General features: G+C 44.2%; 1 protein-coding gene across 2 annotated transcripts in view; it reads left to right on the top strand.

Annotated features, from left to right (window-relative positions):
- cdh23 (cadherin related 23) overlaps nt 1–21,804 on the top strand; it is a 556,325-nt gene that overhangs the window by 12,526 nt on the left and 521,995 nt on the right. For both annotated transcript variants that reach the window (XM_033012745.1, XM_033012744.1), the window contains exons 2-3: nt 8,590–8,675; nt 12,665–12,745. In XM_033012745.1, coding sequence (XP_032868636.1) covers nt 8,612–8,675; nt 12,665–12,745 — 145 coding nt within the window. In that variant the 5' untranslated portion in view covers nt 8,590–8,611. The remainder of the gene's footprint in view (nt 1–8,589; nt 8,676–12,664; nt 12,746–21,804) is intronic.

Here is a 21,804-nt window from a genome sequence, read left to right as displayed (position 1 = left end):
AAAAACAGCCGCACTGCTGAGTCCTGAACGGCTTGAGTTGGAGGACCACGTCTCCCGTGGGGGCTACGGGTGGGGAACAGCTGCGTTGGGGGAGCAGACCCAACGGATCTGCACTTGGTCTAGTATATAAATAAAAAGATTTGACACATTAACCCTGCCAGGAACAATGTTATTGATGCCTGGTTATTGGTATCTCAGAGAAGAGTGTAGATAAAGCATTAGTGACATAATTCATTTATAAACAGCGCCGGGACCTTGAACAGGGCAGTAGGAATTACTGGATAAAAAAGACCAGTGTAAAGCTCGAGCGACTTCTGCTAACTTGACATTTGGTCAATACAGTAATGGATTTGTTGACTAATAGCAATCAATCTCTCTCAATTTAACCTCCATTTAATATCTCATCTAAAAGGCAATACCTCCAGCAAAGAATGCAAACCCTGTCAATACCAATACCAGAGAGCAGCACTGCTGGTGTTAATGTTTCGTGAAAATTATTTAATTTTCCTTTCAACATGCTGCTTCCTTTACATTTCCCGCAGGCTTGCCAATCAATGCAAGGCCTCACTGCTTCACTGGCTTTGGCGACGGGAGGATCCAACGACTTTCTATTCTGCTCATTTAATAGCAAAGTTTTGGCTTTGATGATGAATTTGCCACAATTGCCAGCACGCTCCACCTGCAATAACCCGGCCCCACGGGACTTTAGTGCCAGGCTCGCAGAGTTTCTGGGCTATTGGATGTTGCTCAATCTCATAAGGTCATAAGTGATAGGAGTAGAATTAGGCCATTCGGCCCATCAAGTCTACTCTGGCATTCAATCATGGCTGATCTATCTCTCCCCCTATAACCCCATTCTCCTGCCTTCTTCCCATAACACCCATACTAATCAATAATTTATCTACCTCTGCCATACCACATGGCCTTCTGTGACAAAGAATTCCACAGATTCACCAATCTCTGATTAAAGACATTTCTCCTCATCCTTCCTAAAAGAATGTCCTTTAATTCTTCGGGTTTGACCTCTAGTCCTAGAGGTTTCAGTTTAGTTTATTGTCACGTGTACCGAGGTACAGTGAAAAGCTTTTTTTGTTGCGTACTATCCAGTCAGCAGAAAGGCAATACATGATTGCAAACGAGCCATTTACAGTGCATAGATTCATGATGAGGGAATAATGTTTAGTGCAAGGTAAAGCCAGCAAAGTATGATCAGGGATAGTCCGAGGGTCATTAAAGAGAAAGATAGTAGTTCAGCACTGCTCTCTGGTTGTGGTAGGATGATTCAGTTGCTGATAACAGCTGGGAAGAATCTGGTAGTGTGCGTTTTCACACCTATACTTTTTGCTTAATGGGAGAGGGGAGATGAGGGACTCCTATAATCTTATTAATATCACTGCACATTTTGTATTGTGTAACTTGTAAAGTACAGTGGCATACTAATGTTTAAGAAAGAACTGCAGATGCTCGAGAAATCGAAGGCAGACAAAATTGCTGGAGAAACTCAGTGGGTGAGGCAGCATCTATGGAGCGATGGAATAGGCGACGTTTCGGGTCGAGACTCTTCTTCAGACGTGTAGTGAATGTAGTAAACAAGGTGCTTTTAGAGGGATCCCATGGAAACTGGACCTGGTGAGTTTAGACGGAATTCCACGGCAAAAGGAACTGATGCTTGCAGGGCCATCCCATGGATATGGGATCCAGTGCTTTTAGAGGGATCCCATTGAAATGGGACCTGGTGCTTTTGGAGGAATCCCATAGAGATGGGATAGGGTAAACTTGGGGGATCCTATGGTAATTGGAACTGGTGTTTTCAGAGGGGTCTTGTGGAAACGACCTGGCACTTTTAGAATGATCCCATGGAATTGGGACCTGTTGAGTTTCGAGTGTATTCCATGGGAATGGGATCTAGTGCCTTTTGATGGGTCCCAGGGAAACGGGTGCTGGTGAGTTTGGAATAATGATGCTTTTCGCGGGATCACAAGGAAGCTGGTCCTGGTGAGTTTCAGCGCCAGTCTGGCAACTTGTCAGATCAAGCTAAACCCTTGGTCCGGTTCCTGACCCCAATCCCGGCTGCACACTGGCACGTGACTGAGATTCCCCATCCATTGGATAGTCGATCACAGGTCCATTGTCATGCATACGAGTGTAGGTTTGGGAGTTTGGTGGGAAGGATTTGCGGGCACCTTCTCCCATGAGGGAACACCTTTTGTGCAATATTGATGCATCTTGCAGCAGAATCTAATTGATTCAGTTAAATGCCCTTGCTCGCCTGTGTTATTATATATATTCTGAAGAAGAGTCTCGACCCGAAATGTCACCCATTCCTTCTCTCCAGTGATGCTGCCTGTCCCGCTGGGTTACTCCAGCATTTTTGTGTCTATCTTTGGTATAAACCAGCATCTGCAGTTCCTTCCTATACATTAGTCAATAGTGTATGGCAGCTGCTTTTCCCACCTGCGAACAGTCGGTGTTACATCCAGTTATGAGTAGCTTAACCTATGATGAGCGTTTGTCGGCACTGGGCCTGTACTCACTGGAGTTTAGAAGAACGAGGGGGGGGGGTCTCGTTGAAATGTACAGAATAGTGAAAGGCTTGGATGGGGTGGATGTGGAGAGGAGTGGGAGAGTCTAGGACTAGTCATAGCCTCAGAATTAAAGGACGTTCTTTTAGGAGGGAGATGAGGAGAAATTTATTTAGTCGGTGATCGGTGAATCTGTGGAATTCATTGCCACAGAAGGCAGTGGATATTTTTAAGGTTGAGATGGATAAATTCTTGATTAGTACAGAGGGTTATGGGGAGAAGGCAGGAGGGAGAGATAGATCAGCCATGATTATATGGCGGTAGACTTGACGGGCCGAATGGCCTAATTCTACTCCTATCACATGACCTTCTCGGGAACGGAACCTGTCCTAATCCGGCGAGGACCTGGGTTGGAGTTTTGCACTATTAAGCTCAGAGAATCGGCAACACAAAACTCATCGAGCTGCTACCCTGACCTGCATTTTGATTCCTTCCAATATTGTGAATAGGATTTTGTATTAGGCACCTTGTTATAGTTTGTGAAAGAATGCTTGCATTTCCAATGCACTGTTCACAAAGTCCGAGCAATCCATCTACTTTGTGACCAATTATGTGCCTTCTCAAGTGAACTGATAGCGGGTAAAACTGCGCACACTCGTAGTGATGTCATAGTTACCTGCTGCAGTGTTGAGGAATAAATACTTTGCTCAACATGGGAGGAGTGGCACAGTGGTGCAGTGATAGAGTTGTTGCCTTACAGCACCTACACACCGGTTCGATCCTGACTACGGGTGCTGTCTGTACGGAGTTTGTACGTTCTTCCTGTGACCATTTAAAAAAAATGTATATATGTGTGTGTGTGTACATATGTATATATGTGTGTGTGTGTGTGTGTGTATATATATTATATGTGTATATGTGTGTGCGTATATATATTATATGTGTATATGTGTGTGCATATATATATGTGTATACACACACACTCTCACACACACTCACACACTCACACACACACACTCACACTCTCACACTCTCACACACACACTCACACTCTCACACTCTCACACACACTCTCACACACACACTCACACTCTCACACACACACTCACACTCACACTCACACACACACTCACACTCTCACACACACACTCACACTCACACATTCACACACATTCTCCTCCCACATTCTTCCAAAAACGTCAGTTTTGTAGGTTAATTGGCTTCTGTAAATTGCCCCTATTGTGTAGGATAAAACTAGTGTCTGGATGACCGCAGGTTGGCATGGATTTGGTGTGCGGAAGGGCTTGTTTTTGCACTGTATCTTTAAACTAAACTACTGTGTGTGTGTGTGTGCCAAAAAAATATTGAGTTTTGATTAGCCGCTACTTGGTGCTGCACAGCACCCTACTGGTGCTGAAATTCCTGCAAGGTTGTGAAATTGTGGTCAACACAATGACAGCTTTTTTTTCTCCAGAAATGCTGCTTGACCCACTGAGTTACTCCAGCACTTTGTGTCTATCACTGGTATGTACCAGCATCTGCAGTTCCATTCGATGCATGCGCAGAACCTAAATCAGGTACCAAGAAAACCTAAATTTAAATCAGGTGGAGAAAGCAACATAAATGAAGTGAAACCAAGTCTGGATAAAAATAGAAAAAAGTGTGTATTTAAAGGAGGAGCAGTGGTGTGGATCTTGAGTTTTGCATAGTTATGATGAGGTTTCAGCTCTGCAACTGAGCAACGTATTGTAGAAATGCAGGTTTCTTTCCAAATCGCCTTTTGAGTTTAGTGAGGCAGCTTAGAAAGGCCCTTTGGCCCACTAGGTCCAAGCCGACCATACATAGATCACCCTTTCAAACCAGTTCTATGTCATCCCACTTTCTCACCCACTCTCTACACACGAGGGCCAATTTTACAGCGGCCAATTAGCCCACAAACCCGCACACCTTTAGAATGGGAAGCCCACGCAATCACGGAGAGAACGTGCAAACTCCACACCGGTAGCACCCGAGGTCATGATTGAACCAGGGTCTCTGGTGCCAAGGTAATAGCTTAACGAGGTGTACAAGTCTCTGCAAGTGCCCACTCTCAAATATCTGGGATAAAACTGAAGGTTTTGCGATCATTTTTGACATTCTTTTTTCACATAAGTTGTGGGGCAGCACAGTGGTCCAGCTGCTGCCTCCCTCATCCTAACGACCTGCAGATTTACAGGTCAATTGTAGGCGGCATGTTGGCGCAGCGGAAGAGACTCTCTGCCTTACAGCGACAAAGACCCGGGTTCAATACTGACTACGGATGGCACAATGGGCTAAGTGTTCGGCTGGCAACCGGAAGGTAGCCGGTTCGAATCCCGCTTGGAGTGCATACTGTCGTTGTGTCCTTGGGCAAGACACTTCACCCACCTTTGCCTGTGTGTGAATGTGTGTGAGTGATTGGTGGTGGTCGGAGGGGCCGTAGGCGCAGATTGGCAGCCACGCTTCCGTCAGTCTGCCCCAGGGCAGCTGTGGCTACAGAAGTAGCTTACCACCACCGAGTGTGACTGAGGAGTGAATGAATAATGCGATGTAAAGCGCCTTGAGTATTAGAAAGGCGCTATATAAATCCCATCCATTATTATTATTATTACGGGTCTGTACGCTGCCTGTACGGAGTTTGTACATTCTCCCTGTGACCTGCTTGTCTTTTTTCCAGGTGTTCTGGTTTCCTCCCAAGGTCCAAAGACAGACAAAGTTGTAGGCTCATTGGTTTGGTAAAATTTTTTAATTGTCCCTAGTGTGTGTGTGTAGGATAGTCTTAGTGTGCGGGGATCGCTGGTCGGCGCGGGCTCGGTGGGAGAATTCATCTTTCAGGCAAGTTACCATACTGTAACTCTCAACGAAACTAAACCAACTGTAAACTCTGGGTGATAATATTCATTGGTTCCTTCAGAAAGTAATGGGGAAATTGGAAAATACCTGGTGTTACAGGTCACATTTTAATCGTGAAGTAAATTACGGAGTCTTCAAACATTTCATCTGGTTCACTAAACAGCGATGGCAAGCTGTTAAATGCAGATTAAAATAAATAACGAGAGCTTGCTCCTGACAAATGAGTCTTCTGTTTAAAGCTTTGTTGCCAGAGTGTTCAATAACTCTGTGCTTCAATGAGATGCTTCCAATGCACAGCACCAGGAGTTGTACATGAGAACGGACAAGGAAGATGGACTCTGAGTCGCTTCCAAGATGGCGCCCAACGCAGGCGACGATTTGCGTAGTAGCCACTGAAGCAGATTTACATATTACAGTCGCTTCACACTCTTACATCTCTATACACTATACATTCAATGGCTCGATTGTAATCATGTATAGTCTCTGCTGACTGGAGAGCACACGAGAAAAGCTTTTCACTTCACCTCAGTACACGTGACAATAAACTAAACTGAACTGCCAAAGATGGAGGAGGGGTGTAATTTGGGATTGATTTCTGGACCTGCATCTCTGTAATACATCAGCATTCTCGAGTGAAGAGATCATGTTAAGAGGAAAGAGTTGGCTTGAAATTATTGGCGTTCAAAAGAAATATGGTGGTGTTCCTCATGAAGATGTGAGATTCTGAGGGGTCTTGGTGTGATAGCTGCCAAGACAATGTGCTCTAGGTGGATGGATGGACGTTGCAATCTAGAACTCTAGCTGACTGTTTCAGAATAAGGGGTGTCCGATGTAGAAGAAGTTGTTCTGGAGGTCATGAACCTTTTCTTTCTCAGGCAGGTGAGGAGTTTGCTGCATTGAAAGTGTTCAATGGCTCGGTTGTTTTTAGTCTACAGTGGATTTGAGAGCAACAGTGAATGTTGAGCAAGGGGAAGCTGAGAACATGATCAGAGAGAATGATGTTGTCGCTGCACCACTGTGTTGACTTAACACCAAATTGGAATTATGGTGTTGAAGATGGAGCTATAGTCAATGACATGGACTCTCGTGGGTGTTCATGTATTCCAGACTTTCGTAGCATTTCACGATGGTGGCTGTCGGAGGCCCCTGAGGCGTGCTAACTTGCTGTTACATTAGCAGCAGAGCACCAGTGGTCATCTTAAAGACTCAAAATGCTCGGACATCTCAGCGGGTCGGGCAGTATCTCTGGAGAAAAGGAGTAGGTGACGTCTTGGGACGAGACCAGATTGGACCCGAAACGTCACCTCTTCCTTTTCGCCAGAGGTGCTGCCAGACACGCTGAGTTACTCCAGCACTTTGCGTCTACCTTTGGTGTAAACCGGCATCTGCAGTTCCTTCCTACACACCGTGGTCATCTTAAAGCAGGTTGGAATCTCAGACTAGCACAGGGAGAGGTTAAACATGTCCACAAATACTCCTGCCAGCTGATCCGTGCAACTTGTGAGGATATGGCCAGTGACTCCATCCACCCAGACCTGGTGCTTTCCGAGGGTTGACCTCAGGAAGGCCAATCAGTGATGGTGACCATGGATGGAGGTGCTCTCGTTGAAGTGGGTGACATCAATCCCTCTGTTCATAGTCGTGGTCATAGAGTGGAAACGGGCCCTTCTGCCCAACTTGTCCACACCGGCCAACATGTCCCAGCTACACTAGTCCCACCTGCCAGCATTTGGTCCATATCCCTCCAAACCTGTCCTATCCATGTACCTGTCCAAATGCTTCTTAGACATTGGGATAGTCCCTGCCTCAACTACCCCCTCGTGCCGCTTGTTCCATACATCCATCCTCTTTTGTGTGAAAAAACTATGTCCCACTTAGCACTATTGTTTTAAGTATGGATTTATTCTTAGAAACCATAAGGAATGTATAATATATTGCAATTCAATCTAATTAAAGCTAAGAGATTACTGAAAACCACGAGTAGAAAGATTGGCGTGCAATTTTCTGTTTAAATTGGAAGATCAGTATGTTTAATACCAATTAGAAGAGCTAAGTACTACCCCACTAAATCAAATAAGGTAGTTCGTGATTTTTTTGGGCTAACGCAGGAAGTTGAACAAGGTTTTAAATTAGATGGGTCTTCATCACATAACTTACATGGCCCCATTTGTATTGTATTGTATATCCATATTGTATCATGTATTATTTTGTCTGCTTTCATTCTGAATGTGTGGTTGTTGTTGGCTCCTGGACATCTGAATTTCCCTGAGGGGATCAATAAAGTATTTATTTAGTATTATTTATATGATGAGGCAAGAAACAGCTGGAATCTCGAGCAAAACATAAAGTGCTGAAGAAACTCAGCAGGTCAGGCAGCATCTGTGGAGGGAATGGACAGATGACGTTGTAGGTGCTGACTGACCTGCTGAAATCCTCCAGCACTTTGTGGTAAGCTCCATTTATGCACCTGCCTCGTGGGCTTGGTTTCATATCCCTGCAGTTGGCCCACTCCCCTGGGCTAATATTTAATAATTAATATTTATTGGATACATCTTGCCTGATGGGTGTCCTTCAGGCAAGAGGGACACAATTGTGAAAATGTGCACCTCCAGATTCAGAGACAGTTTCTTCCCAGCTGTTATCAGTCAACTATCAACAACTAGAGAGCGGTCCTGAGCTACCATCCCCCTCATTGGAGACCCTCAGACTATCGTTATTCAATCTTTACTGGACTTTATCTTGCAGTAAACGTTATTCCCTTTATCATGTATCTGTACACTGTGGACGGCCTAATTGTGATAGTTTATAGTCTTTCCGTTGACTGGTTAGCACTGTAACTCGGTACACGTGACAATAAACTAAATGAAACTAAGGTACACACAAATGCTGGAGAAACTCAGCGGGTGCAGCAGCATTTATGGAGCGAAGGAAATAGGCAATGTTTCGGGCCTTCTTCAGACTGATGAGGGGTAGCGGGGAGAAGAAAGGAAAAAGGAGGAGGAGGAGGCGGAGGGATGGGAGGAGACAGCCCGAGGACTGAGGAAGGGGAGGAGACAGCAAGGGCTAACAAAATTGGGAGAATTCAATGTTCATGCATTTTTGTGTGCCTTCGATTTTCCAGCATCTGCAGTTCCTTCTTAAACACTAAATGAAATTAAGATGAGTTTTAATCCTTTTTTCTCTGTCTGTCCACCAGGTAATGGCAACAGCAGTCCAAAATGAAGACTGGTCCACTTCCTTGTGTGTTTGGCTCGTTGCTGTTCCTCCAGTCTTTATCACTGGGTAAGTATTGTCACAGAGAGTGTTTGTGTCATCGGAATCTTGAGGATAAGGTTGAGCAAGTAATTGCCAGACAAATCATCCGAAACCTTGTACATTGTGTGTTGCTGTCGGGTTGTTTCATTGAGGTTTAATACTGCAAAGTCAACCGGGAATAACTGTTGAATGAAAAGCAATGGATGTACACTGTAGATCGTGAGTGACAAGATCTCTGTGTTAGTTGCCGTTCAGTGTTATTCCGTGCTGATGTCGCTAGCAACGGCAATATATGTTCCCTATATTCCTCAATGGTTCTGAACCGCGGAGGCAGATAGTCAAACACGTTGTTGGGCCCGGTGTCAATCCGTGAATCCTGGTAAAGATCGCAGATGTCTAATGGAGGGTGACCCGACCACTATGTCAGCTCCTCTGTCCAAGCCTGACCGACACCTGAATCTGAGTCTTCCACATTACTGCAGGCCAGCCTCCCTCGATTAACTCTTCGTCAAGTGTTATGTTCATCATTATTCTTTTTGCTCTGTTTTTTATGTTTTATTTTTGGGGGGTTTTTTGGGGGAAAAAACAATAAAAAGATTTTAAAAGAAAAAAAAAAAAATCTTTGTCGAGTGGAGATCCTGCAAAAATCTCCTGTCCCTGCCAAAGTTGTACTAATTATTATTTCTGTCGCTGTTTACTAAAAAATAAAATGCTGGAAGCACTCGGTGGGTCAGGCAGCATCTGTAGAAAGAGAAATAGGGATTACGTTTAGAATTGTGAATCTCTTTCTGTAGGTGCTGCCTAACATGTTGAGTGTTTTCACCAGTTTTTGATTTGTATGGAGACCTGTTGAGGTTCCTGGTTAAGCAATGCTTCAATCCTAAAATTGACCCCTGTGTTCATATCCTGCCAGGATTAGTCTTCCTTCAATCACCTGTCTATATAATCTCGGCTTGTCACACTGTGATCCCCATGTTCCCTCTCTTCAGCATCTTGTCCAACCCCAAATTCAGTTGCTCCACTACCTGATGAAGTGATTTCTGCTGCCAAAATCCAAAGATCTCTAGTTTCCTCCCTCATTTAGTTTGTGTTTGGGTTGGCATTGGAGAAGGTCAAGGATGGACCGGTTGGCATGGGAATAGGAGAGTGGGTTTTCCCTGGGTGCTCTAGTTTCCTCCCACACTCCAAAGACGTACAGGTTTGTAGGTTAATTAGCTTGGTATAATTGTAAATTGTCCCTAGTGTGTGTGGGGATCGGTGGACCGAAGGGCACTGTATCTCTAAACTAAACTTTAGATATCTGCAAATTGCCATGTGGGACTCCCAAGGCTAAAGCTCAGGAGATGCGTTTTCCGGGACTCAAATGTGAGTGAATGGACTCCACCTCCTACGATCTGGTCACACTGATCAAAGTTAGCCAATAGCTTGCAGACTTGTGCTAAACGTGTCTCTGTTCTCGCTGTCTTGGACTGAGAAATGCTTTCCTCCGTTGTTGCAGAAGCTGAGAAGTTGCCCCATACGTGTGGCCACACAGCGAGTGCATCTTAAAACGCATGCCGGCACTCTGCTCCTTGCTCACTGTTGAACACTTTAAGGGCTGATAGCTTGAAAAATCATTAGTATTCAATCAAGTGAAAAGAAGCATAATTATATAGTGATGGTTCGGTGAACTGAGTTGTATTGAGTGGCAGGGGTCAAAAGCTATTTTCTACATTACTGATTCCTTAACAGTTTTTTATATGGGAAGCTGCAAACTGCATAATGTAGTATCAACATATAAGTACATTTTTGCATTCAATTGTGATGTTGATGGTATATTTTACATTTCCGTGGTCTTTTATTTAGTTTTGAATTTAAATGGGGTTACCCAGTCCCAAAATTGTTCGGTGTGGTGTTGAGAACATTTGGCAGATTTAACATATTTAAGAGTTGTCCTGAAATGGGCCCTTCAGGCTCAGTGAGTTTATACTATCCATCATGCATCAATCTTGATTGATTAATCCAGCACTGATCCCATTTTCTTCCCCCTATATTCCTATCGCCTCATCCCGGAGTCTACCATTCACTGCATGTGAATGCATTCTACCATTCATTACTTGGAGTGACCAATTAGCCTACACACCCATGAGCAGAGGTGGAGGGGAGCCTTGATGGAAGGATATAAAATTATGAGGGACATAGATAGAGTCAGAACCACACGGGTCTCAGAGTTTATGGGGAGAAGGCAGGAGAATGGTGCTAGGAGGGAGAGATGGATCAGCCATGATTGAATGGTGGAGTAGGCGATGGGCCGAGTGGCCTAATTATGTTCCAATTACGTATAATCTTATGACCGAGTCCGCACCTGACCAGCGATCACCCGACACACTAGCGCTGTCCTACACACCGGGGACAATTTACTATATATTTTTCACTGAAGTCAATTAACCTGCAAACCTGCACGTCTTTGGAGTGCGGGAGGAAACCAGAGCACCCGGAGAAAACCCACATGGTCACCAGGAGAACGTGCAAACTCCGTACAGTCAGAATCGAACCCTGGTCTCTGGCACAAAGGCAGCGACTTTACCAATGCCACCCCAAAGCACATGTGCACCCACAAATAGGGCCTCTTAGTAGACAGTGCAGTGCCGTAGAGCTCAAGATACTGTCCTTGGGTTAAAAATTCAGACCAAGGCTCACTCTCCATTGTTGCGTGCCTGCAACAGAGCACAAACATTCTCCTGCTGCATGTTCATCGGCCAGTGTCGACTTGGCTGCCTTATTTCCTACAAATGAGGCTCGGTGATCGCCTTTTCATTTGATTGGCTCATGGGATGCAAATGCCACTGGCAGCGTTGGCATTTTGGTATCCGCCCCTCATTGTCACCAGGCGGATGACGGATAGTGTTGCTGAGTTACTCCAGCTTTTTGTGTCTATCTTCAGTTTAAACCAGCATCTGCAGTTCCTTCCTACACATTAGTGGGCCAAGGCCAAAGTGAGTCAGGAGATCGGGCATCTTACCTGGTGGACGTTGTAACAACAACACATCACGTTCAGCAGTCTCGTAGTGTTGTAATGGAGACAAGCTTTTTTTTGAGTTCCAGATTAATTTGAGCTTTGAATTCATCCTGGATCAATGGTCCAGAACTTTAGCTGACAGTCCAGTACCTTAACCACAATATTCACTGTAAGGTTCTTTGGGATTTTAAGAAATTATGAAAGACACTACATGAATACAGACCCCCCCACCCTCGTTGTCCGACCAGTTTCACTGTCTCCTGGTTCATTTTACTGATTGCACGCCTCGTTGTCACCTCAGCCAACACTGAAGCATTCCACGGTAGACAAAAGTGCTGGAGAAACTCAGCGGGTGCAGCAGCATCTATGGAGCGAAGGAAATAGGCAACGTTTGAGTTTCTCCAGCACTTTTGTCTACCTTCGATTTTCCAGCATCTGCAGTTCCTTCTTAAACACTGAACCATTTTCATACTTCCTTCATCACCGTCTGCATTGTCTTGATCTTCCTGACCTCGGGTGCTGCCTGTACGTAGTTGGTGCGTTCTCCCTGTGACCTGCCTGTGTTTTCTCCGGGTGCTCCAGTCTCCTCCACACTCCAACGACCTGCAGGCTTGTAGGTTAATTGGCTTGGGTTAAATAGACCCCAGTGTGCGTAGGATACTGTTGGTGTGCGGGGATCGCTGGTCGGCGCGGACACGGTTCTTGGGCCTGTTCCCGCGCTGTATCTCTAAACTACAAACTAAGCACAACAGCACCACCCGAGTTCTGTGTCGATACACCTAAGTGACACCACTGGGCCACATGCTGAGCTCTTTGGTAAGCACCAGTTGGTTTGTTTTAATGGGTGAGCTGAAATAAGGAATTATGCAGATATTCTACCTTACTAAGAACAAAGTGAGGCTTGAGTTGTAATCCATTAGCTGCAATCAATCTTACAAACTAATTGTGTTTCCAAAACAAGGCTCTGCAGAAGATCCACGCCAGTCGATAATAAATGTTATTGTTTGTTTGTTTACAGGTCTGGCTTACAACCAACTACCTTATTTCCTGAATTACTACTTTGATCAATATTTTTTAGTCTATGAAAATGTCTCTGTCGGTGAGTATTTGGTGCCTTTTTAAAGATTTTTTTGTTAAACCAATGTTGTGATGTGGTTTAAAAATGTTGTGCTGAGGAAGTGTTGTCCACTTGCTGGGACTGTCCTCCAGGTGTTTGTGGAGGTCCCTGTGGCCCCATTAAATGTGGGAGCGGAGGGTGAACCACATTCCATCCAACATTCCTCATCCCAAAGATGAATGATGAGGCATCTAAACCTGTCTATTTGTGGCTACTGAATCTATTCCTGTTCTGTGAGAAAGAGATGAAGGGCCCGAGATGAACAGAAAAACCTTCATATCCTGAATGCAAAAAATGCAGCTGAGCATTTCCCATTTAACGTAGACCCGAGCAGTCAGTGCAAAATGAAGGAGCAGATTGTGGAAGTTATTTATTGGTCGTGCCTGCTATGTTGGCTTGATGTTGGGATTTAATGCCCATTTTTGCAGTCAATGGAGAGGCACAGTGTCCAGTGGAAGCTGAGGAACAGATTGAAGGGAGGCAGTGAGAATTATAACTCGAGTAACTCTGATTAGAGCAGTAATGAGATTGAATCGAGGCATGGGGAACAATACTGATAGGAACTGTGCAAAATGCATGGGAATGCAAATAAGCAAAAACAGAAAAGCAATTTGTTTCCACGACCAATATATAATTCAGGTTGGATGTTTTTTTTTCCTTAATCTATTTAATAAGCTATTGATCATTACAAGCAAATAAATAAAAGAAGAAAATGCTGGAAATGTTCGTCAGATCATGCGAGATAAATGCAGTTAATGACCTTTCTTTCGTCAAAGTCGCCTGACACGAGTATTCGCACCATTTAGACAGACACAGAATGCTGGAGTAACTCAGCGGGTGAGGCAGCATCTCTGGAGAGAATGAATGGGTGACGTTTCGGGTCGAGACCCTTCTTCAGACGCGGAACCTCACCCACTCCTCCTCTCCAGAGATGCTGCCTGTTCAGCCGAGTTACTCCAGCATTTTGTCTCTCTTTGGTTCCTTCCGACACATTATTCTCAGCATTTACTGTGTTTACTTCAACTTTCCACCACCTGCTTTGTCTTTTGATTGCAACCCAAGAATTTGGCTCCGATTCTGCAAAGCAAACTGATTCTGCTGCTGTAACTTGCAAGTGGGTACAGGGTTTGTTGAAGTCTCCGTTGGGGAACAAGTGTAATTTAGCAGTAGTCCGAATGGAGAAATGTGGATGGTCCAAAGGATTTGTTTCCTTATCAAATGCCTGGTTGGTAGAGAGGGAATCATGATATGTCCTCACCAGCACAGTGTCCCAGTGTGATACAATGACAGACTTGTCCCTACTGGTATCATACACCAGTGTTACAGTGACTGACATGGCCCCACCAGTACTGTACCCCAGTGTTATGCAATGACATACCTATCCCCACCAGTACTGTCCACCAGTTCTACAGTGACAGATGGTTGGAGACACTGCAGGGTTCTGGTTTTCAGTGATTTTTCCGTGTACATCTACTGCCTTTGTGGGGCGAAATACATGAACGTGGGTTAATATTCCAACAAGAAATTTATTGGTAAACTATTTGGAACCTGATGTGTGATAATTGTGATGAAGCACTTAAGAGAATCATTGGTCAATCTTGGGTAATGATCTTGTCCGATTGACAAACCTCTGAAGTATGTAACTAGTACAGATAAACGCCAGGCTAGAGAACTCCCAATGCAGGTAGGTTGAATGAATATTCAATGTTTATTTAATAATGTATTGCACGAGAACATTGTACCGGGCAACTGTGCATGGAATTTTTATCTGCGTTAACCGTTCCGGAGGAGAAGGCGAGGTGCTGGGTGTGGTGTTAGACCTTCTCTCACGCTTGATGCTGGGGACACACATGGTTTCTCTTTAGTTACAGTGGAGCAGCGGTAGAGTTGCTGCCTTACAGCGCCAGAGTCCCGAGTTCAATCCTGACTCTGGCCGCTGTTTGTACGGAGTTTGTACGTTCTCCTCGTGACCTGTGTGGGTTTTCTCCGGGCGCTCCGGTTTCCTCCCGCACTCCAAAGATGTTCAGGTTTGTAGGCTAATTGGCTTGGTATAAATATAAATTGTCCCTAGTGTGTGTGTAGGATAGGGCAAGTGTGCGCGGATCGCTGGTCGGTGCAGACTCGCTGGGCCGAAGGGCCTGTTTCCGTACCATATCTCTAAAGTAAAGTAAGTATCTGATCTGAGGGAAAGAATTAAGAGAACAACAGATTAGAATTTCTAGTTGATAATCCAGGAAAGGCTTGGATAGGGAGTTGCCTGAGTGAAAGGCACACTTTAAACAATGGGAAATATGTAGCATGAGTAAAATGTATTTTGTAAGTATAGAGAAAGCTGTCGAGACTTTTAGTGGAAGATATTTAATGGTATAGGCGCTGGAGGGCAGTCACTTGTCTCATTAAGGATAGATGTTTAAAAAGGCAAATACAAGCTGAAAGATTCCATTGAAAGAATATTAAATTTGATTTGGTAGGATGTGTTGGGTTGTGTTTGGAATATTTTTTTGAGTAGATTATTATAAAAAACAGTGAATGTTGGTTTTTTGGGTATTTGCAGTTGAGGGAATTAACATATGAAAATAATCTTGAGAATTTGAGTTGTTTTTAAATTGTAACCAAGATTAAAGCCAAATAATGAAGGGCTCTGTGTGCTTCCAGCACCTGATAGGATGAGAGGGCAAAGGATAATTGTCAATAATTAAAAATAAAATAAATTTATATTTTGTGTAAGTTGGGTGGAATGTGGAATTCCAACAAAGATTGAGATTATATCTTCCAGGCAAACTTGGAAATGTGACTGGACCCTATCTTTGGATCCAGTCTGTCACTTCCCATCACATAATAACTCAGCTGGAATTGATGCATCTTATTCATTCTGTTTCTGGCTATTTTTTCCTTTATCAGTATTCCGCCTGCCTTTATTTTAATTTTAAGTGTTGCCTTTGAGCAATTTCTTGACCCAGTGAGATCATCGATGCAAGGCAAGAGATAGTTGCAAGACTGAAGAAGGGTCTCGAGACAAAACGTCACCCATTCCTTCTCTCCAGAGATGCTGCCTGTCCCGCTGAGTTACTCCAGCTTTTTGTGCCAAAGAGCAGGCTCAATACCACTCTTGTTTCCAATCTGATGGTAGTGGAACGGCAACCCATTCAAGAGACCTGAACACCGCAGTTGAGGTGGTTGTAGCAGGAATACTGAAATGCAAAGGAAATGTGGAAAACACTCATCAGCATCGATGGGAAAATAGATGGTTGTTGTGGAGGAAGGAACTGCTGATGCTGGTTTAAACTGAAGATAGACACAAGCTTGAGTAACTCAGCGAGTCAGACAGCATCCTTGGAGAAATGGAATAGGTGATGTTTTGGGTTGAGACCCTAATTCAGACTGAGAGTCAGGGGAAAGGGAAACTAAAGATTTGGACGTTGATATCAAGAGATGTACAGCAGAACAAATGAATGACAGATATGCAGAAAAGTAACATTGATGAAGGAAACGGGCCATTGTTAGCTGTGCGCTAGGTGAAAATGAGTAACACATTGCAAAAAATAGTTACTGTTTTGAGATTGCATATTGTTGATGTGTGGTACCTTGCAAGCTGGAGGAACAAGAATTCAACCTTGGCACGCTGTAGTTTCAGGACTAAGTATAGACTTCTCAACTTTGGGTAACTTGTTCTGTCCATCTGCATCAGAGCTGGCCATTTCTACCCATCTTTTTCTGGGGCTATTTTTTCCCCTCTCTCTCTCTCTGGCCTACTGGGCATGTCCTGACCCTACGCTGTTTGCTGAAAGAGTTTAGTCTCATTGTAACTACCTGGCTACATCATTCTACCCGCTAATTCTACCCGCATAAAATCACGTGGCGCAGGAAGAAACTGGAGATGGTGGTTTATGGGCGTGTCCCACTTGGGCCTTATTTGTGCGCCATTTACGCGACATAATTTACACATCACGTCGTGACGCGCACGTGATGCGCGCATGGTGCGTGGTGACGTAGGCAGTGACGCACGTTTGCGCGCGGCGCCCCAGGATTTTGGGATGTACAAAATCATCGTGCGCCATCTGCGTGACATGCAAATGACACCCAAGTGGGACACGCCCTTTACACAAATAGTTAGTTTACAGATAGACTCAAAATGCCGCAGTTAACTCAGCGGGTCAGGCAGCATCTCTGGGGAAAAGGAATAGGTATGTATTCCTTTATGATATACAATAAAAACGTATTTATTTTCTCTAGAGATGCTGCCTGACCTACTGAGTTACCCCTGCAATTTGTGTCTTCATTCATTGAGCCTCTCCCTACCCGAGACATTTCCTTTGTTCTACCTGTTCCTACCTATCTTCTCTGTGGCTGAAATAAACGTTTTTTCTCTCCCTTTTCCCATTTCTGATGAAAGATCTCGGACCTAAAACGTTAACTCAGTTTCTCTTCGCATCTATGCTGCCTGAACTGCTGAATTTTTCCAGCATTTTCAGTTTTAGTTTAAAATTTCAGATTTCCAGCATCTGCATTTAAAAAAATAAAAAAATAAAAAATCATTTACGATCAGAGTGCTGTCATGTTATAGAGATACAAGATGAAGCAATAAACTGAGCCATTGGGTCCTATGTGGGTGAGCATGCAAGAACATCATCTCACTGATTCAAAGACATCCCTATATCAGGGCAACTCATTTATCTTTCAATTGACACTATCAAGAGATCTGCCCGATAAATCGTCTCTGGTTTGAAGTGTGGATGAATGACTGAATGGTAAAGTTGATGGGAGATTGCTGTGTCTCCGATACTGCAGCAATGATTACACTTGAGAAATATATTTTGCCTGTCTCGTGTTCAGAGACTGAATTGTAGTGAATAACACAAGGGTTCTTTTATATCCAGACTGGATTGCTTCCATATGAAAGCGAGAGTGAATTAGGAGACGATTCATGCAAGATAGTAAACATTTACTGGGTCCATGATCTGTAGTACATTTTTATGCAGAACCGATTAAATGCTTAGTTGGGGTTGTCTTTAATGTGGCACACATTGCTTTTGTACCATTTGTAATTAATTTGTCTTGGAGAATATGTATTAAATGACATTAGTGTATGGCCGTGAAGCCATAATTGATTTTTAGGCTTCAAGTGGCTACATACTGCCTTAGAGTGGCACGGTGGCGCAGCGGTAGAGTTGCTGCCTATTGCCCCTGTTCCACTTAGGAAACCTGAACGGAAACCTCTGGAAACTTTGCAACCCCCCGGAGGTTTTTGTCAGTCTCCCTACCTGCTTCCACTACCTGCAACCTCTGGCAACCTCCGGGAACCGCACGGAAACCTTGGGTGGGGCGCAAAGTCTCCAGAGGTTTCCGTTCATGTTTCCTAAGTGGGACAGGGGCATTACAGTGCTAGTGCCGGGATTGATCCTGACGTTGGGTGCTGTCTGTGTGGAGTTTGAGAGATCTGCGTGGGTTTTCTCCGGGATCTCCAGTTTCCTCCCACATTCCAAAGACGTACAGATCGGCTAATGGGCTTGGTAAATTGTCTCCAGTGTGTGTAGGATAGTGTTTGTGTGTGGGGATCACTGGTCGGTGGACCGAAGGGACTCTTATCTCCCTGTATCTCTAAACTAAACTAAACTTGATGTTCGATGTAATCTTTTGTTAATCAGCAATGCACAAATATTTCTGGAAAGAGTTGTGAATCCCTGGCACTGATATCTGGGCTAGTGCAGTAGATGCATTTCCAGATTGTCCACATGGCCACATTACCAAGTCTTGTCGTTTAGTTTAGAGATACAGCGCGGAAACGGGCTCTTCAGCCCACCGAGTTTGCATCAACCAGCGATCCCCGCACATTAACACTATCTATCCTACACGTACTGGGGACAATTTACATTTATAGAAAGCCAATTGACCTCCAAACCTGTACATCTTTGGAGTGTGGGAGGAAACTGAAGATCTCGGTGAAAACCCATGCGGTCACGGGGAGAACATACAAACTCCGTACAGACAGCACCCGTAGTCGGAATCGAACCCGGGTCTCTGGCGCTGCAAGCGCTACAAGGCAGCGACTCTACCGCTGCGTGCCTACAATTATTAGAAAGATAAAACATTGTCTTGTGTTTCATTGGCACCTAATGAAAGGGCGTCAGTAAGTTTTCCTGAACCATGTTGTGGTCTGTTTGTTTGATCATGTTCCTATATCAGTTGTGTCCACAGTTACCCGTGTCTCCACGATAACTAACGATCAGATCTGTACTCCAGAAGATGCAATGATGTAAGGTCATAAGTGATGGGAGCAGAATTGGGCCATTTAGCCCATCAAGTCTACTCCACAATTCATTAAAGGCTGATCTATCTCTCCCTCCTAACCCCATACTCCTGCCCTCTCCCCATAATCCCCGACATCCGTACTAATCAAGAATCTATCTACCTCTGCCGTAAAAATTTGTGAAGATCAAGCTGGTAAAAATGCCATGTTGGCTTGGACTTTGAACCATTACTGCACATCACATTTATGCTGACAGATTTCTGAAACTTCAGTTAATCGAGTGTGTGAGACGTGAAATAATGAAGCTTTTATGTATTGCATTCCAATATTCTGGTCACTGCTGCAGGATTTGCTACCCAGTTTTGCTCTCACTACCTGCCTTGACAAATTAGGTGTAAAAGGTGTCTCGTTTCAAACCCGATTCTTTCAGCGCAATGGAAGGTTTGTTGATTTTATCTCAATCTTGGGTTTAAAGAGATCGATTATGAGGACGTGTTTTGAGCTCTTGAAGTTGGGTAAAAGCTATCAGTATAGATGCTGGGCATGAGCACAGGTGTGGACACTGGTGTAGTAGATGACATGTTACTCATGCTTATACAGTCCATCAAGACAATAGACAATAGGTGCAGGAGTAGGCCATTCGGCCCTTCGAGCCAGCACCGCCATTCAATGTGATCATGGCTGATCATCCCCAATCTGTACCCCGTTCCTGCCTTCTCCCCATATCCCCTGGCTCTGCTATCCTTAAGAGCCCTATCTAGCTCTCTCTTGAAAGCATCCAGAGAACTGGCCTCCGCCCTCTGAGGCAGAGAATTCCACTTTTTCTCACAACTCCCTGTGAGAAAAAGTATTTCCTCGTCTCCATTCTAAATCGCTTACCCCTTATTCTTAAACTGTGGCCCCTAGTTCTAGACTCCCCCAACATCGGGAACATGTTTCCTGCCTCTAGCGTGTCCAAACCCTTAACAATCTTATATGCTTCAATAAAATCCCTCTCATCCTTCTAAACTCCAGAGTGTACAAGCCCAGCCGCTCCATTCTCTCAGCATATGACAGTCCCGCCATCCCGGGAATTAACCTTGTAAACCTACGATACACTCCCTCAATAGCAAGAATGTCCTTCCTCATATTAGGGGACCAAAACTGCACACAAAACTCCAGGTGTGGTCTCACTAGGGCCCTATACAACTGCAGAAGGACCCCTTTGCTCCTATACACGACTCCTCTTGTTATAAAGGCCAACATGCTATTCACTTTCTTCACTGCCTGCTGTACCTACATGCTTACTTTCATAGACTGATGAATGTAAAATGTAAATCATTTTAAAATCGGCCTTTTCTTCACCTTTTCTAGGAACCCATTTGATCCCTTGAATGATTTCAATGCTGTTTTAATTTACTTGCTATTGATAGTCAAGTTCAAGTTCGCATTTAGATGAGTCCTTCTAGTTACAGTATTTACATGAATGGACCAGTTAAAGAGTTTAACTTAAGTATGTGACTCCTTCAGGCAAAACTAATGCTTTTTAAAAAAAAATAATAATTTCCCTGACTGCTTTGGTTACATTTTCTTTTCCTGAGGTTTATTTCACTAATCCATTTAGCATCATTTTTGTACTTGTGTTTGATGTGTTATCCATTTTGTCAGAAACCTCCTCAAGCTCTACAGTACATCTGCTGGATCCAAGCACTTGTTAATTTAATCAGCCACCCTTTACTATCCCGAGCTTTGTTTCTTGGGATCTCTCACATACCTTGCCGCCCTCTTGGAAATGCTCCTTCAAATAAACTTCTCACCTGCGTGGATACTGCAGTAAGACAAAGGTTGAGATAGCTGTACATCACAACAACCTTTAGACCTTGTGTGTAGAAAGGAACTGCAGATGCTGGTTTAAACCAAAGATAGACACAAAATGCTGGAGTAACTCGGCGGGACAGGCAACATCTCTGGACAGAAGGAATGGGTGACGTTTCAGGTCGAGACCCTTCTTCAGACTGATTTCAGGGGAGAGAGAGATACATAGATAAGTCTGAAGAAGGGTCGTGACCCGAAATGTCACCTATTCCTTATCTCCAGAGATGCTGCCTGGCCCGCTGAGTTGGTCCAGGACTTTGTGTCTATATTCGGTGTAAACCAGCATCTGCAGTTCCTTTCCTACATTACATAAATGCAGATCATTTGTTTATCTTGGTTAGTTTAATTTTCATGTTGTGTGTGTGGTACTGCACAAAAAATCTAGTTATATTGAATCTTTGCTGTGGTGAATAGATTTAGTTCAATTTGGAGGTACAGCCCATCGACCCAACAAGTCCCCATCAACCAGCGATCCCCGCACGTTAACACTATCCTACACACACTAGGGACAATTTTTTTTTTTAGATTTATACAAAGTCAATTAACCTACAAACCTGTACATCTTTGGCGTGTGGGAGGAAATCTCGGCGAAATCCCACGCAGGTCAGGGGGGCGAACGTACAAACTCCATACAGACAAGCACCCGTAGTCGGGATCGAACCTGGGTCTCTGGTGCTGTAAGGCAGCAGCTCTACAGCTACTCTGCTGTGCCACCCTGTGATTCAACCTCCTGTAGAGGTCCACCTAAGCCCTGGAAGTCCTCTAGTACTGACAGTGTACCTCCCTATGTCTTCAACATGTTCATCCCATTTGGTCACTGTAATTTCTATGAAGCATCACTCACTATGGGAAGAACTATCTGTATTTACGTGGAACCCATCACAGCTTTGGCCCCAGCATGATGGTAAACAACGCTGTACGTTTTCAAAGTGCAGTCACT

Source organism: Amblyraja radiata, chromosome 37, assembly GCF_010909765.2.
Source record: "Amblyraja radiata isolate CabotCenter1 chromosome 37, sAmbRad1.1.pri, whole genome shotgun sequence".
Classification (NCBI taxonomy): domain Eukaryota; kingdom Metazoa; phylum Chordata; class Chondrichthyes; order Rajiformes; family Rajidae; genus Amblyraja; species Amblyraja radiata.
Note: the sequence above shows the minus strand (reverse complement) of the source record. Positions and strands in the feature narration are given on the sequence as shown.